At 38.7% G+C, this 18,939-nt stretch overlaps 1 protein-coding gene and 1 pseudogene across 1 annotated transcript; one reads left to right on the forward strand and one right to left on the reverse strand.

Moving 5' to 3' along the window:
* Nucleotides 1-2,939: 2,939 nt before the first annotated feature.
* On the forward strand, nt 2,940-3,920 carry LOC131789958 (melatonin receptor type 1A-like; annotated as a pseudogene).
* A 3,546-nt stretch (nt 3,921-7,466) lies between these two features.
* LOC136280856 (uncharacterized) lies at nt 7,467-9,128 on the reverse strand. Its single transcript, XM_066166592.1, has one exon. It carries the CDS (start codon nt 9,126-9,128, stop codon nt 7,467-7,469), a length of 1,662 nt encoding a protein of 553 aa, XP_066022689.1.
* Nucleotides 9,129-18,939: the final 9,811 nt, after the last annotated feature.

An 18,939-nucleotide genomic window follows, 5' to 3' on the forward strand; every position in this document is an offset into this window, starting at 1 on the left:
TGTTCGTTCAAAGTTGAAAGTAACATTGCTTACTCTGTCTTTATGCACTGCTATTTTACCACAACACCCTTGATTATCATCACGGTCTGCTCTGTCAAAGTGTCCCGCACCGTGTCGAGATCAAATCGTGTTTCCTCATTAAAAAATAATCCAGAACTCCTTCGGGTGAATGTGGAGGAAGCCAAAGTAACGAAGCGTTTGGTTGCAGTTGTAGTCGGCTTTGCATGCTGTTGGCTTCCTATTTTCATCGTCGACAATATCGACATGGCGCATGGAGAGCCCACACTACCACGACCAGCTTACTTAACATAGGGCTTTTTGGTTTATTTGAGTAGCACCATAAACCCCTTCATGTATTGTGCCACAGATAAGAGGTTCAGATGAGAGTATAAGGTTGTTTTCTGGAAGATTTTTGGCTTCAAATGCCGAGCTAACAACGAAAACAACGACGCTTAATTGAAATGGCACAAGACCTTATGTAGTATGGGGATTTTGTCCGAGGTTGTTACCGGTAAAATTGGAACATCTGAGTGTCTTTACACGAACCCATAATGACTTGTAGACTGGCTTGAATTACCGAAAAGATTGAGAAAAATAAATACTTTACACAAAACTGGAAGTAATCGTGAGGATCCCAAAGTCAGGCACCTTTAGTGGTTGCAGCATCTAACGGGGAATTACCCTCTTATCAGTTCCAAGAAAAATCTTGGCTGAGATCATCATCGAGTGGATATCAAACACGGTGGACCAAGCGTTCGTGAAGGATCAAGTGAGGTTCAGGAAAGGAAAGGGTTGCACCGACCAGATTTTTACTTTTCAAACATCATCAGGTAACGCACAGAGCGGCAGTTTACAGCATCCACAGAGATAGTCTCTTGTACTGGATCCTGCAGCAAATATTTCATCATTGTCATCATCATCATCATTTTATTAGTCACTTCAGATATAACATTTATACAAGCTTAACAGTATGGTAGGGCGAGGAGACCTCCAAGAAACCACCAAGCTTATAGGGGAGGTCACCTCGGTTGTCATTACGTTTGAAATTAAGATGTGGATGTGGATGTGCAGCTTGGCCAATTCGGACTCATTTCATTAAGAAATCAATCATCTTTCTTTTAAAAGTAAAAAAAGCTAGTCAAACCAGTGATCGATATTGGGAGAGAATGCCAAGTTTAAGGACCCTGTTAGAGTATTGTAAATTGTTTAAGATTAGTACGACAGAAGATCAGGAAGATCAGCCAAAACAAGACGGAATTTATGATTCCGAATGTCCCAAACCCCCAGCTGATTAGAAATGGAATTCACGTACCTGGGCAATACAGTCAGACATGATGAAGGAACAAGCAAAGACATCAAGAACCGCTTAGTGAAAGTCATCAATGTAGTCAGCATGCTCAACAATGTATAGAGGTCCCAGCAGTAGAGCATCAAGATGAGGCAAAAACTATATCATAGCTGTATCGCATCCACCCTAATATGTGGCTCTGAATGCTAGAGAATGACAGAAGGCGATCCATGCAGATGGTCAGTCTTCCACAGTCTTCTTAAATTTTGTGTTAGATACAGTACCCTTTGGTTTGCGCACTGGACTCATCAATGTCTGGTCGTTAAAAAAAGCGAAAAGCTAGAAATTTGGCTCACATTTGATCATCGTATTCACGCGGTTGTTAATGAAAAAAAAAGTATGAATTTTTTCTTTTGTCCAAACTAAAAGTCAAGATGGCGTCAATTCTTTATTTCAGGAAGCGATTTCAGTGATATTGAAGAGTTTGCCGACTCATATAATTGGTTTCCAAACCTTTATCAGGGAGATATTTTTCAAATAAAACTTTAATTTTCTTCTTGAACCGCTAGAACAGTTTTTTTGATGAGTCAGTGTTGTCTAAAAGATAACATCTCTGTTTACTCGCAGCTTTACAATTTTCATTTTAAGACATTCCACAAAGAATTACGATTGAATTTCATGAGTTTAAGTAAACGACTAATTTACTGTTTATTACGTTGTTATATTACAGTTTCTAAGTTTCTAAGCCGACGATTTTTCTAACTTCTTCTTTTGTTCTAGATACGTGAATAAATGTAAGAAGGCTGTAAACTTATGGTTAATTTAGAGCTTAGATTGACTTTTCCGCTTCGTTATTTGATGACAAGATGTTCTTACAATATCCTCTCGGTCTTAGAACAAAGGTTTTTAATTTAAGCAGAAATTTAGAGTGGCTTAAATTATAATTTCAAATTTGACCGTCACTTAACCTTCGCGATCTTATATGCCCATCCAAAAAAAATTAGTTCCCCCATACGATGCCGAAAATTGTTAATAACAGACTGGACTTCAATTTTTTTTCCGAGAGAGGGTTTTAGTTTTTTCCAGCTATTTTTACTGAAGAAATGAGAGTTGTTCAAACTCTTTAAGATATCTTATCCCTTTTGGTGAGCGGCGTAATTATATGTTTGTTTATTAACCTGCTGCGTGAAGAAATTGTTTAGACAAGATACGGAGAAATAGAAACAACATCTTTTCTTGCACTCTAAAGAGATATGTCGATATATTAAAAGCGATTCAACAACAGTTATCCGGAGTTAAATTACATAGTTCAATTATAATAAACCTCTTTCAGCAACAACGACATACCGCACGAGCTCTCGCCGAACAGAAACAGTTTTCATGTGGCCCTACAACTTCCAACTTGATGAGAATGATAACAACGATGACATACAGACATTTTTTAATATTCATTAATTGCAATGTGTTTACAGATAGGATGTGATGGAAAATAACATTTGTTTTTCGGTGTTGGTAGACAGTGTTGGTAATCGCGCACACCAGCGGGTTTCGCCGATCACTGCTTCAAAAAGTCGACAACAAAGACTGTGCAGAAGTGTAACTGAATTAATAATCTTTTCGCCGAGCTAGAGATTATTGACCAAAAGCAGTGATGACAAGTAAACTCTCCCTTGAGCTTGCCACAAGAGAGGAGGTGTTAGTGTGGACTGAAACAGTTCTGTTTGCTTTTACCAATGTTGTGGCTGTCTTCGGAAATCTTCTCACTTTTTACGCCGTGTACAGAAATCACAGGCTGCGAACAGTTACCAACATGTTCGTAAAAGCTCTGGCTATCAGCGATATTCTGATGTGTACCTGCTGTATGCCTTTTACAGTTGTCGCTCTGTTCCATGGCCAGTGAATATTTGGAAAATCTTACTGTCTCTTTCAAGGTTTTGCCGCGCTGACTCTCGCGATGGTCTCCATAGTTACCATGGGTGTCATTGCCGTCAACCGATTCTTCTGCGTTGTAAAACCAGAAAAGTATCTCTTTGTGTTTAAGAAGCAAAGAGCGTTGATATGCATTGTCATTGTGTGGTGCCTGGCTTTCGCTGGATCTGTGCTCCCGTTTTCCTTTGAGGGCAAAAATAGCTTTAAATTCCAGCCTGGAAAAGCAATGTGTTCGTACACGTTTGAAAGAAATATGGCTTACACGTTTACAATCGCATGTCTTTACATCGCTGCGCCCTTAAAAATCATAGTGGTCTGCTATATCAAAGTGTTCCGCTCAGTTTCAAGATTAAATCGTGTTTTCTGTCCAGGCGTTAATCCCAGTCAACTCCGCGCGAATGTGGATGAAGCAAAAGAAACGAAAACTTTAGTAGTAGTTCTGTTTGGCTTCGCGTGCTGCTGGCTTCCTATCTTCGTTATGGATATCTTGGACGCCGTGCGCGGAGAACTGGCAATACCACGACAGGTTTACCTGACGAACGGGTTCTTGATCTATCTGAGTAGCACTATCAACCCAGTCATTTATGGTATCATGAATAGACAGTTCAGGCGAGAGTACAAGGCCCTCTTGTGCAAGATTACTTGCTTTCGACGCCAAAATGGCAACAACAACGGCAGCCACAACGCTGAAAATGATGCATGAATTATTTTCACCATTCTCAGCAAACAGCAAATATTTCTGTCTGATTACACGGAAATGACGCTTACATTTTCCTATAAGAGCGCAAGTCGGGCTGTTGTCAACCCATCTCATTCGAGAGCTGTGCTATAGTTTTGAACAGTAATGGTAATAGGACGAAGTGGAGTCCTATTCGATTTGTAATTAAACAAGTGATTAGCAAAATCGGACGACTACGAAGCAGGAGTGGGATTTGTCACGAGTATGATTACATACAGTATTGGACGACACAAAGTCTTGTTACCAATTAACCATAACCGCTACAGTTTCTGAAAACAACAAATATATTTAGGACAAGTATCTCCCGTAGAAACAATGGAACAAAATTCCTCAATTTTAAAAATTCCACATTTCTTTTACGATAAGTGGTTGTTGCTGTAGTTATTGTGATCAATTCTGTGATTGGTGGATTTAGCTGAGTGGACTTAGTGTGACTGGTTGCTTCAACTGTCCGATTACAGCCAACTGTTTGATTACACTGTCCGATTACAACTTTACAGAATGATTAGCGAAAAATAAAGCAGCTAATGTACCATTTGTTTTGGCTTCAAATGCCGAGCCAAGAACGAAAAGAACGACGCTTAACTGAAATGACACAAGACCTGGTGTAGTATGATAGTTTCTTTCACAGATTTTGTTGGAGGTTGTTACTGGTAAAATTGGAACATCTGAGTTTCTCTCCACGAACCTTTGTTGATTTGTAGACTGGCTTGAATTACCGAAAAGAGTGACAAAATAAATACTTTGTACAAACCTTGAAGTCATTGGGAGGATCCCAAAGTCAGGCACCCTTAGTGGTTGCAGCATCTGGTGAGGAATAACCCTCTTATCAGTTCCAAGAAAAATCTTGGCTGGGATCATCATCAAGTGGATATCAAACACAGTGGACCAAGAGTTCCGGAAGGAACAAGTAAGGTTCAGGAACCGGAAGGGATGTACCGATCAGATCTTTTACTCTTCACAACATTATCAGACAACGCATAGAGTGGAAAAGACAGCTGTGCGTTAACTTTTACAAAGCAGTTGACAGCATCCACAGAGGTAGTCTCTTGTGCGGGATTCTGCTGCAAATATTTCATCATCTTCATCATCATAGTTATTTTACTAATCACATGAGATTTAACATTTAGATAGGTTTAATACAGGTTTAACAATATGGTAGGTCGAGGAGACCTCCAAGAAACCACCAAACTAGTAGGGGAGGCCCCCTCGGTTGTCATTATGTTTGTAATTAAGTTGTGGATGTGGATATGCGGCTTGGCCAATTGGGACTTGTTTCATTAAGAAATCAATCATCTTTCTTTTAAAAGTAAAAAAGCTAGTCAAACCAGTGATCGATATGATTGGGAGAGAATGCCAAATTTTAGGACCCTGGTATTGTTAATTGTTTAAGATTAGTACGACAGTTATGTGGTCGATAGCAATTGGCTATTCTTGTATCATTACTGTGTTCTTACCTATTTGTTCTCATTAAGAGCGTTTACGACAACATCACGAGCAGAGGTAGCGGAGGTTGGGTGCTGTAGCGAACAACCGAAGACCAGACCAGAGGCATCCGATAGACATTATTCTCTGCATACGAGGACCTCGACTTTGCTGATGACCAGGCGCTGCTATATCTCACACTCATCACCATAAGTAAGAGAAATCCCGTCTCTGTGACCTTGATAAACAGATTTGCCTGAAGATCAGCTAAAACAAGACGGAGGTTATGATTCCGAATGTCCCAAACCCCCAGCTGATCAGAGCGAACAGAGAGGATCTTCCAACGACGGGGGAACTCACATATACCAGGGAAACACAGTTAGACATGATGAAAGAGCAAACAAGGACATCAAGAACCGCTTAGTGAACGCCATCAACGTAGTCAGAATGCTCAACTATGTATGGAGGTCCCAGCAGTAGAGCACCAAGTTCAGGCTAAAACTATATCCTAGTCTCCTTAAATTTTGTGTTAGACACAGCGCCCTTTCGTTTGCGCGCTGGACTCAACAATGTCTGGTCGTTAAAAAATGCGAGAAGCTGTAAATTTGGCTCACATTTGATCATCGTATTCACGCGGTTGTTATTAAAAAAACTTACAAATTTTTTTCTTTTATCCAAACTAAAAGTCAAGATGGCGTCAATTCTTTGTTTCAGGAAGCGATTTTAGTGATATTAAAATGTTTGCCGACTCGTAAAATCGGTTTCCAAATCTTTATCAAGGAGATATTTTGCAAATAAAACTTTAATTTTCTTCTAGAACCGCTAGAACAGCTTTTTTGATGAGTGTTGTCTACAAGATATCCATGTTTACTCGCAGCTTTACAATTTTCATTTTAAGACATTTGACAAAGAAATATGATTGAATTTCAATGAATTTAAATTCTGTTTCGAACGTTGTTACATTACAGTTTAAGAAGTTTCTAAGCTGACTATTTTTCTAGCTTCTTTCGTTTCGTGAGTGTTGTCTACAAGATAACATCTCTGTTTACTCGCAGCTTTACAATTTTCACTTTAAGACATTTGACAAAGAATTATGATTGAATTTCATGAGTTTAAGTTAAAATTCTAAATTTAAATTCTGTTTCGTACGTTGTTACATTGCAGTTTAAGAGGTTTCTAAGCCCACTATCTAGCTTCTTCCGTTTTGGATACGCGAATAAATGTAAGAAGTCTGTAAACTTATGGTTAATTTTGAGCTTAGATTGAATTTTCCGCTCCCTAATTTGATAACAAGATGTTCTTAAAATATCCTCTCGGTTTTAGAACAAAGGTTTTAAAATTAAGCAGAAAGTTAAGGTGGTTTAAATTAAAATTTCGAATTTGACTGTCACTTAACCTCCGCGATCTTATATGGCCATCAAAAAAATTAGTTCCCCCATACTATGCCAAAAATTGCTAATAACAGACTGGATTTCAATTTCTTTTTTTTCTGAGAGAGTTTTAGTTTTATTCCAGCTATTTTTATGGCAGAAATGAGAGTTGTTGAAACTCTTCAAGATATCTTATCCCTTTCGTGAGCGGCGGAATAATATGTTTGTTTATTAACCAGCTGTGTGAAAAAAAATTGTTTAGATAAGATACGGAAAAATAGAAGCAACATCTTTTCTTTCACTCGAAAAAGATATGTCGATTATTAAAAGCGATTCCACAACACTTATCCGGGGGTAAATAACTGAGTGCGATTAAAACAAACCTCTTTCAGCAATAACGACGTACTGCACGAGCTCTCGCCGACAGGAACATGAAATGGAGTTGTTATTTGGCCCTACAACTTCCAACTTGATGAGAATGATAACAATGATGACATACAGACATCTCTAAATATTCATTAATTGCAATGTGTTTAAAGATAGGATGTGATGGAAAACAACATTTGTTTTTCGGTGTTGGTAGACAGTATTGGTAATCGTGCACATTTCGTGCACGAAATGTGTTGGTAATCGTGCACGTTTCGCCGATCTGTGCTTCAAAAAGTCGACATCAAAGACTGTGCAAAAGTGTAAGTTACCTATCTTTTCGCTGAGCTTATTGACCAAAAGCAGCGATGACAAGTAAACTCTCCCTTGAGCTTGCCACAAGAGAGGAGGCGTTAGTTTGGACTGAAACAGTTCTGTTTGCTTTTACTAATGTTATGGCTGTCTTCTCACTTTTCACGCCGTGTACGGAAACCACAGGCTGCGAACAATCACCAACATGTTCGTAATAGCTCTGGCTGTGAGCGATATTCTGATGTGTGCCTGCTGTATGCCTTTTAAAGTAGTCACTCTGTTCCATGGCCGCTGGATATTTGGCGAATCGTACTGTCTCTTTCTTGGGGTGAATAACAATGGATGCCTCCACCAGCAGTCTGAGTAGTTTGGGGAACCAGCTTTGGCTCATCCACCGTGGCACTATAAGAATGCCCTCTGTTTGGTTTGCATGTAATTTCTCCAGACATCTCCCAATTAGACTAAAAGGAGGAAATGCATAAAAGAATAAATTATTCCAATTTACAGAAAATGCATCCACGAACAAAGCTTCGGGGTCTGGACGCCATGATGAGTATTTGGCATATTGTTTATTCAAACGGGATGCAAAGAGGTCAATTTCAGGACTACCAAACTTATTGGTAATCCTCTTGAATATCTGTGGATCTAACATCCACTCTGTGCGGTCATCAAATACCCTAGATTCTGCATCAGCTTCTACATTTTTACATCCAGGTAAATATGTAGCTCTGAGCCAGTTATTATTAGCAATACACAGGGCCCAGATTTGTTTAGTTACCTCATTACATGGAATGGATTTACTTCCACCCATGTTATTTATGTAGTACACTGCAGTAGTGTTGTCACATTGCACCTGGATGTGTTTCTTTTTGTGTGCACCACACAAAGCTTTGAAGGATAAAAATATAGCGAGCAGTTCAAGGTAATTGATGTGATTTAGTGCTTCTGTGGGGGTCCATCTGCCTCCTGCTCTCTGGTCGCCATGCACCCCTCCCCAACCTTGAGAAGAGGCATCAGTTTGGATTACTATATCAGCTTCACCATGTGAGATTGCTTTACAGGAAAAAGGTAGGTTTGCAATCCACCACTGCAGTTCCTCTCTTGAATTAACAGAGAGAGATATTTCACTAGAGAAATTGCCTTTGGTTTGTCTCAAACTCTCAATTTTCTCAATGTCAAGGCTACGGTAGTATAATGGGCCATGTTCCACGGCGGGGAAGCTGGAGACCATAAGCCAAATAACCTCTGCTAGATGAAGTATGGTGGGATGGGAGTTACTGAGAAGCTTGTCACATGCTTGGACCACCCTCTCAACTCTAGCATGAGAGAGTCGTACCGTCATTGACACTGAGTTCAGGACAAAGCCTAAATATTGGAGTTGTTGAGAGGGATGCAGACAAGACGTTCCAAGATCTCTAAGCAGTTGCACTGTGTTCAAGGCATTTTCATGACACTCATGAAAGGTATCTCCTTGCAGATAAAGATCATCTATGTATGCAGATGACAAGAGGCCTTTTTCCCTAAGGACTTTAAACACAGGTTTAAGTAGCTTGGTAAATATACGGGGTGCAGAGCTTAACCCATTTGGTAGACACACATATTGATAGAGGTTGTCCCTCCACACAAACCTGAGAAATTTCTGGTGCTCTATAGCAATTGGTACTGAAAAGTAGGCATCTTTGATGTCTATTGATGCCATAAAACAACCTGGTGTAGTAAGTTCCTGGACTGATTCAAGGATTCCATTTTAAAGTGTTTGTATACAACAAACTTGTTTAGATCTTTTAGATTCAAGATCATGCGATAATCAATTTTATTCTTTTTCAGTCTGCAAAATATTGGAGATATGAACTCCCCCTCTAAGTCTCTATTACTCCTTTACTAAGGAGTTTCTCAATTTCTCTATCAATAATGGATAGCTCTGATTGGTTGAATTTAGATACCTTATGACCCCCAAGTTGAATAGGCTCAATGTCATTAATAAATTCAATATGACAATGTTGTACCCAGTCAAGCACCTCTGGGTCAGAGGTTATTTTATGCCATTCTGGGACAAACTCTTTCAACCTGCCAGCAATAAATGTGTTTTTTACCTGTTCGTTTGTTGTTGAGGGGTCTTGAGGCCTTATTTGTGCTTCTTCCCCTCCTCCTTTTGTTTGTGAGTTGAGAAGCTGGGCCTTTTTGAGTTTAACTGTTTATTTTGTGAGTACTTGCAACCAAACTTCCTGCCTCTATTATTCTTGTAGGACTTATGGCTGTAATTTTGACCTCTGTATGAATCTTGTTTTGATTCACTGTTCTTGCTTATTTTCTTGCTAACCTTAGTGGCTTCAGCTAGATCTTTTAGCTGCTTAGAGAGGTCAGGGTCATCTCCGAATAGGAAATCTGTGAATGGCACTGTAGGTGAACATAGATGTTTGTAGTCTGCATTGAGCTCTGGTTTTATGTTATCTCTTCTTTGCATATTGAGGCCAAAATTTGCTGCCCCAAGCAAGGCTACTGAGTCAGTGGCCGTTCTAATTAGAGATGGGATATCCAATAATTCTTGTGATATTTTGTCCTGGACTTTGACCAGTTGTTCAACTACCAGTACGATGGGAATGATTTCCTTCAGTAAATTGGCCTGAATAAGCTGAAGCTTTAAGTCACTTGAGCGTGTGTCATGTTTTAATTTATCCCAGAGGAGATGGTTAACCTGGGTTGGCTCCAAGCACTTGCAATTAACTGGCCTGGTATAACGATTTTTCGTTTCTGTCAATACATCGTCATCAAGTTTGACACGCATGACCTCTTTCAGTATTCCCGCGAATTGTGCATTCACAGCGGGAGCTTTCTTTTGGCCCAATTTTAAATTACTCGCAATTCCTGCAAGAGTTGAGTTTTCCTCTTTGAAGGACTCAGGGTCTGTTTGATTGGTATTATTTGTCAACGTCAGCTGATCGTTGACGTTATTAGCGTTGCTGGACCCCGATAGGTTTTGGTCCCTAGTGCTAGCGCTGTCCTTGTTTGCCCCTTGTCGGTCTTTCTCCGCGTCGGAGTTTACCGAGCCTTCTTCATTGGCAGATTCCTCGACATTTGCGAGGTTTCCTAAAGTCTCCTTCATCTCAGTAAATGAGTGGTCCATTGAGTAGTTGAGTGTGGTAATAGAGGACACTAGTTGTTTAGTCATAAGCGTGATTGCTTCGATAATAGAGTCGAGTTTCCCGAATGAGTTTGGCGAGTCGCCATGTTTGCTTGAGTCAAGTGCTGATATTTCTTCTGGATTTTGCTTGTTTGTCATGTTGATGGTCTTTGAAAAGGTAGCTGAGAAGAGTTTCTCCTGTTTATTCTTTGATTGTATGACAGTTTACGTCGACGTTGAAAGGTTTTCTTGATTTCCAAGTTGGATTTCGTATTTCTCGACCGTCTTAGGCAAGGCGGGAAAATGCACTGATCTCTTGGGCGGTTAGTGCTTTCTCACGTGACTTTGTCAGTGCACATGATGACGAGGCAGAATCACGTGATTTTACTCCTATGAGGGAGACACGATGGCGTAATGGTTAGTGCGCTGGACTCCGGGTCAAGAGGTCTGGGTTCGAAACCTGGCCAGGTCATTGTGTAGTGTTCTTGGTTTGTCGGTCGGGATTAAGAAATAATAGTAAAATAATAAAGTAAGATGAGATCGTAGCTCTTCTGAGTCACTATGACTTGAGGTGGCGAAAGTCATCTGTTTGTGCTTATGTCATTACTTTATGGAAGATATTCTTCTATTGTTGCCAGGTTGAAAATATTTTTTTGAAAAGTAAATCAATAGTTTTCTGAATTCAAAATCATTCCCATACATCTTAATTTTAAGTTCAGTATGTCCTACATTTGTAAGGATACTTCAAGGAATGGCAAAAAAATCCACAGTGGTCCCTCTCCTGCTTCCTGGCCCTGCTCCTCCCCCTCAGTGGCCTGCAGGCGGAAGTAACTGGAATGGTTGAGACGAATGTCCTTGATAATCAACTGCAAACAGGACAAGTGGAGATGCCCACTCTTGTAGGTGCGATAAAAGACAGTGGTGTCGTTGATGTTACACTCGAGGAAGGTGAACAACAACAAGAAACCATTTCCAGGGAAGGTGAACAAATTGGTAAACACGAGATCGCTAAGGTGTTTTGTGATCGTGGTAGCCAGACAAGACTGCGTTCACAATCTATCTCTAAGGACGCAGAAAGTTTGAATTCACATTTCTAATTCAAAGTGAGTAGAAAACGAGAGCAAAAGTGTTAAACTAATTTTACAAAGCTATTGTTCATTGAGCTGAGCTGCGCTGACAGTCTCCTTCATAGGGGAAAGCAGTTTAAAACTTTAGTATGGAGGCTACGCATACTCTTTTCTGGGAACTAGGAAGTAACGCCGAGGAAGACTTTTTCGTTGATTGATGTACGTCTTCGCTAAACATTTTTTGGGGCTCATGTCATATTAATTAATGTTCGCCTCTCCTTTTCAGATTTTCGTTATCAACGCATATATGCCACCGTCAAAGGCTTTTTTAAAAAACGATTGAATTAATTAATGTGGTAGAGTATCTCTATCTAATCCGAAGAGCTAATGATAATTCTATCACTCCAAAAGACGTAAACCCCTTAACTCCCAAGATCTGATTGTTAATTCTCCTCTCTCGCTGCTACACATTTCCTTTTAACGAGCTGTTCAATCATTTGATTTATGCATAGGGTATTTCATTTTCGTCAAACGCTTAAACGTTAATTCATATGATCAAATTTCTTTCAAACAAAGAACGCAAATCAAGAAGAAAACGGCTTTGTATGGAACATGAACTCGATAGACTGAAAAACGTAAAATAATAAAAAAAAAATGTAGAAATAATAAAAATAAAGTATAGCTAATCAGATCGTATGAAAGTGAGAGAATAATGTTATGTGAAGCGCTCGAGAAGTATTTCAGTATTGTTAGGGTATGTTTATACGAAGTATGCTGAGTTTTCGGGAGATTTCTACTCCAAGCGCAGTTTATTAAGTATAGTTTGGTTGCTTTTGGCCTCGCACCAGCTGCAGGCATTGTAATCAACAACGCATGAATAAATGGGTTTAGTTTCTATGGAAATTGTGGTGCTGCGTCAGTGAGGGGTACAACAAGACAATTTGGTTCTATAATCCAACTGCACAAGGTAGAGTTCAAATAACGCGAAAACATGTATATAGCGCATGTGTACAGTTGGTTATTGTGTACTGTAAAAAAACCTGTTTAACCGGTCGGCTACTCACGCTGCGCTTCTCTATCAACTTTGCTTTTCCCGCCTTATGAGAAATGAGCAGAAAGACTTAGCGGGAAAAAAAAGCAGTTGGATCATAAATAACCTAGTAGACTATTCATTGGTGTGTAGTATTGCCTACTACTTTCACTCCTTGTTTGAATTTTGACGGGAAGTCAAAATACGGCACAACTCATAAAAATACTCAGGTTTGTCACCGCCAGATAAAGAAAATCAAAAAAAATCCGAAAAAATCACCATGAATCTTATTTCGCGAGATGATCATCTCGCAGCTGGAGCTTGGGCTGCTTGTGGTGTGAGTTCAGATAAATTAAGTTTTTTTCTTTCTCTCAAGGTGAAGTAACGCGATATTTTCGTCCGTTTGAAAGTCATGCTTTTTTTCTGTTACAAAAATGAAAACATTAGGTACACAAAGTGTCCCATCTCGACCCACCCATGCTACGCATACCTATGTTCTTATAAATGATGTCATGGATAATAATAATAATAATAATTTATTTACTTATATAGCGCTCTTTAACATTTATGGAATGATCAAAGGCGCTTTACAATCCAAGAAAACTAATATTACAATAGATAATTACAATAAAAATGCTATTTACAATAGATAATTACAATAACAATACTAAAATAAAATAATGACAGTAAATTAATACATAATGAAAGAATGAATGAATAAAAAGTAAATAAATAAGCTACAAAATACCAATACGATTGTAATGCGAATATAAAACGCTTGCTTAAAAAGATAGGTCTTAAGAGATTTCTTAAATAGCGCTAGCGAATCAATCGTGCAGATGTGCACAGGCAAGCTGTTCCACAGCGCAGGCACAGAGGCATGAAACGAGCGGGCACCTAAAGTTGTGCGCATAACCCCTTTTGGGCGTTCTAAAAATATTGTATCATTATTGCGTAATGGATCAGGGGGCTGTGCACAAAGAATAACATTTACCAGAAATCTTGGGCTCATTTGATAACTGTGGGGGTATGTGGCCTTCGCGAGAGCCTCGTTGATTAAGGTCGAGATTTATCGGGACATGAACGGTTCGCATTTCATTGTTTGTATTATTTTTAAGTCAAACGTGTTTTTACGGCTCCTTGACGCACAAAGAACACGCCTAACAACTCACGTTCCATCACGTATCATAAAATCAACGTGCAAAGTCCATTAGAACATACCCAATCATTGCACTACGTGAACATTTGGAAATTTTTCACGTGCTTGAATTGTATTCCATCAACCAAATTCGCATCTACGCGCGCCCGTGAATTATTCTCTATTTATGACTCATTTTCTCGGGAAAGTTCACAATGTGTCATTAACTTTTGGTTTTCCAGAGAATGTCACGCTATGGTAAAAACATCATTATGGTCGTGAAACAAAAAGTAAGTCATTTGCATCCTGTCAGGGTCGAGTGAACATCTTTGGTGGCAGCGAGAAATTTTTAACGCTCGCCATCCCCAGCTCGAAGCGTTGCTTTTGTTCTAAGTTATCGCGAGCTAAATTTAAGAGGAAAAAAATCAAATACTCCTACGTCGTGAGATCACTAAGAAAAGAGTACCCTCTCGACACCGTTCTTGTTATAAGTCACCTTCTGAAGACCTCATCAAAATATCTTCGGTCTTGCAAAATTTTACAAATTTAACAGGTTCTTAAGGACGAATTCAACGCTCCGTCGTTGACGAAACGTCGTTTAAGGTAAGCTCTGAAATAATTAATTAAACCAAGTGGTTTGTCTCACCCACTCGCAGTGTTCCATCAGTAACATTGCCAGTTTGTATTAACAAAGAAAAACTTTGTACATTATAAAATATAGACAATCCGGTATGAGGCGTGGGATCTTGGTTTCATGTAGGTCTTTCAGCAAAGTGAACCGGCAACAACACACTAGGCCATATAATCGCAGACAAGAGGAAGTTATGAAAATTTTATCGATCGAAAGTGCTGTGTCCCTGCTTACTCTATATTTTTAGAAGAGTATTTAGTGAGAACTAAGAAAACTGAGTGTTACGAGATAATGTGAAGCCTTTTTCCTTTTAGTTTTGATTATAAACTACCGTCTACGTGTTACATCCTGTTCGCATTATAGAAATTGAAAGAGGAAGCAATTGTCATAAACACATGTTTCGAGGGGAAGATGTAAAACGCTCCTTGCTTATTAAATGATACAAAACTTGGCAGGTATTTTCAGGTAGAGAAAAATTTAAGGCGACAAATCAAAATACAAATTCTTTAACACATTATTTGACTTCTTTTGAAAAAATGTAGGTTATATTAAGAACACAGCGTAACTGAATATTTATCAGCATACCTGTGGAAAATGAAAATAAGCCTAAATCCAGCTCGTACATAGATTTTGGAATAAATGATCGTCTTCTTTGCTCTTTTTTTTTGTCCTTCATGTAGATTACATTCCTTCGTTTAGATTATTATTGCTTCTAAAGACATCAGGAAATATAAACCCGGGGTAAAATTGTATCAAGTGGAAAGACTTGTCAGCAAGCGGAAATCGTTGAACAAAGTTTCGCATATTATCAGGATAATTGTGCAGAGTTGCAAACAATGGACAGCTGATTTTATGACGAGCGTATTTGCGTGTACACTATAATAAATCCCATTTGAATTACCTACAATAAAATGCCTTGCTAAATTTCCAAAGTGGCTACCAAAACAACGAAAAAGAAGTGCGGATGCGGCGAGCGTTTTCTACATTTTTCGCCTTGTCATGACATCCCTGGTGAAAATCTTTGAAGGATCTTTAACGTTCCTACAAGATTTTTATGAGAACCTTTAAAGATCTTCAAAATTCTTCTTAAGATCTTCAAGGATCTTTCATTTTCTTGCTAAGATCTTCAAGGATCTTTCATTTTCTTGCCAGGATCTTCAAGGATCTTCAAGGATCTTCAAAGTTCTTGCCAATTTTGCCAAATTAGACTTCGCTCCATCACGTGTCATTTCCTTGTAAACAATTTGCATTTAATCACGTATTCTAACCGCAATATCCAACCCCACTGGAAAACATTTACACTAAATGCTACTGATAGTCAACTTTTCAAGCAATTATCCCACGTTTTAACTTTTTCTACGAATAAACTCGGCTTTTAACTACCTTGGACTTTATCTAATCGCGTGTTTATTCCTTGTAAACAACCTGCATTTTATAAGGTATTTCACACACAGTGGGCAAAGGCCAGATAGGCAACAACCAATCAAGGAGCCCTCTCTCAAATATTATCCTTTTCTCTTGGGAAAGATATCTTCGTTTGGTCGAGATCGCAATATACCTTTGGTTAGAGTCTATTGGAGATACAACAGAGTTTCAGTTTGCTTTTCGTAGTAAAATTACATGGAATTATATTTTTCAGGCACTAACTGTTGACGAATAATTGAAATTTTCTCTCTGGCAGAGGAACGGCAGTAAGCGCGGTCTCTTTCGCAACTATTATTTGGTCTCATGACGCTACGCGCTCTCTCTCCGTCGGGGAATAGATGGCGTTGTGTGACGAGACCAAACAACTGCTGCGAAGGAGAAAACAGTAAGCGTGGCACCAATCCATTTTATTTTTGCTCAGAAGTATTTCGACGGTAGAGAAAATAGACCACAAGATACCTGTGTGAGTTCAGATAAATTACGTTTTTCTCTCTTTCTCTTAAGGTGAAGTAATGCAATATTTTCGTTTTTTATAAAGCTATGCTCTTTTTCTGTTACAAAAATGAAAACATTAGGTACACAAAGTGTCCCATCTCATCCCACCCGGTCGAAAAAAATAACTCTTGAATGCTACACATGCCTATGTTTTTACTTGGAAGCCAGAAAATTCACAATACACTAGTTTAGTGCAAGTGACATTAGTGCATGACCATTACCTTGCTTTCTTGAGCTGTACTGGGAAATATTGGCTCTATGGCATTTCTATACTGCTGCAACCATGGGCCAATATTCTCTAGTAGAGACTCGTGCTCGAATGGTCAGTAAGAAGTTAGTACTGGCTTTGGAAAAAATGATCTACACTGTACATGCATCTCAGGCTATTTTTAATTTCAGAACAATTGATTTCCTTGTTCCTCTACATTTCTTGAATTTTTTTCTACGTGAAGACAGCTAGCAAGGATTTTATGATATTTGAAAAACAACCAGTCTAGATTATCAGGATAATTAAAGTTAGCATCAAAGACAAATCAATTCTGTGCACAAAACAATGTAAACATGAAATAATTGCAAAAAGAATTAGTTTAATATACATATACTGGTAAACCACAAACATCAGCACCTGTACCAAATTGAAATCCCTATCAACATACATCAGCAAGCATTGGTGTATATATTTCATCGTTTTTCCTGTCATAAGTGTCCAGTTGAACTAACTGCCAGCTGCACAAATATGAATGTCGGTTCAACTGGAGGAAATTGAATAAAAAACTTACATATTTTGTAAGTTTTGACCAGTAATCCCTATTTAAATATCAGATAAGAAAATCTTACTTTGGTTTTGTAAAAGTTGTTTCTTATTAGAAGGGATTCACCATAAACTCTCTGCTCTTGTGGAGACATGGTGGCCTTATGATTAGTAAGGTGGAGTCAGGGTCGAGAGGTCTGCATTTGTAACCTGGCCTGTGCTGGACTCAGGGTCAAGAGGTCTGGGTTCCAGTCAATGTGTTGTGTTCTTGTGCACTCCATTTATACTCCACCCAGGAGTATAAATGGGTACCAGAACTTAGTCAGGGGAACCTGATGAAATGACAGGAGGGAAAAGGGAGGGGGGGTAACCATGGGGTGGACTGTCATCATGTCTAGGGAGGAGTAATAATACCTAGTTTTTTTTTATATATATTTTATTGTGTTTTTCCATTTTCCATTTTTTAAAAAAAAAAAAAGAAGAAAATTACAGCAGTATAAAGTAAATAAAATTGTATAAGGTCAGTAAATAAATAAATAAATAAACAAAAATATTAATACAAGGCTACCCAAGGTAAAGTTATTTCAACTGAGTGATTGTAAAAGTTTTTCCCATTTTATTAAGTGCAGGTTTAGTTTTTTCTTTTCTTTAGCTAGGTATTCTTCTATTCTGAAATTTTTTTTAAGGTGCGCGAGGAAGGTAATAAAGCTTGGGGTAATAGATTTCTGTCTGCAGAGAAAGATGGTCTGCTTCGCTATTAACATGTGATTTAAAAGCGTAAAGTGATTATCGACATCAAATAAGCCAAACATAATATTAATTTGATCTGTTAGATCAGGAAGCGTTTCAATACCGCATTCATGTAACCAACTAGAGATTTCTTTCCAGAGGGCTCTAGAGTGTTCACAAAAAACAAAAAGGGTTTCCTCGTTCTTATCACAGAATGAGCATAAAGGTGACTCAACCAGTTTAAGCTTAAATAGTTTAGAGTTAGTAAATAATATTCTATTTAAGATTTTGTACTGAAAATCTCTCGTATATGTATCTAACGCAACCTGGAAAGGCAAACTGTAGATCTTATTCCACACGAGCTCAGAATCGTGAAACATTTCGTTATATCTCAACTGTGCTGTGGGGGTTTTACGCAAATCAGACATATGCGCTTCGTAAAACGTTTTGGTGTCCATTTCTGATAAAGACACTTTAACAGAATTTAAAACCAAGTTATAATCCTGAGGGTCGAAAGGGGGAGTGTGTGGTATCGCCTTAGATTTTAGCTCTTTCTTCCAATTGACAGGAATAGCGTCTATTAACCCATGCCAGGAGAGGAAGTTCCTGGGTTGGATATTCTTAGACTCTAAGTCAGACAACGTATAAAAATGCCCATTTGACTTCACCATGTCACAAATTTTATGCAATCCAGCCTCAACAAGATCGGAGTAAAAACACGATTTTTGTTAACCAAGATGTTCTTGATTAATACCTAGTCGCTTCATGTGAGGAATCCAGGATTATAAGCTCAGGGCCTGGATGGGCCACTCTTAGATACAGACTTTACCTAACTACCTACAGCCTCTGGTTTAAATAACTTAAATTGCTGCTGTTACAAATTATATGAACTTGCAACATACAGATGATGATTTTTGCCCAATTTACCTCAGTCAATTAGGACTGTCTTTTGTAAATCTTGAAATTTTCAAACATCCAGACAGAGGCGGAGTTTCAAAATAATTTTAAAAAATCCAGACAGAGGCGGAGTTTTCTATACTAATGTCTGAGCACTTTGTAGGCTTCCTGCCATCTGGCGGAACGCGTAATTAAGCACACAGTGGTAAAGGGCCCTTCCGTAGTA

Source organism: Pocillopora verrucosa, chromosome 5 (genome assembly GCF_036669915.1).
Source record: "Pocillopora verrucosa isolate sample1 chromosome 5, ASM3666991v2, whole genome shotgun sequence".
Taxonomy (NCBI): Eukaryota; Metazoa; Cnidaria; class Anthozoa; order Scleractinia; family Pocilloporidae; genus Pocillopora; species Pocillopora verrucosa.

Coding starts and splice junctions, on each gene's coding strand:
- LOC136280856 (XM_066166592.1), bottom strand. CDS start 9,128: ATGGCATCAATAGACATCAAAGATGCCTACTTTTCAGTACCAATTGCT.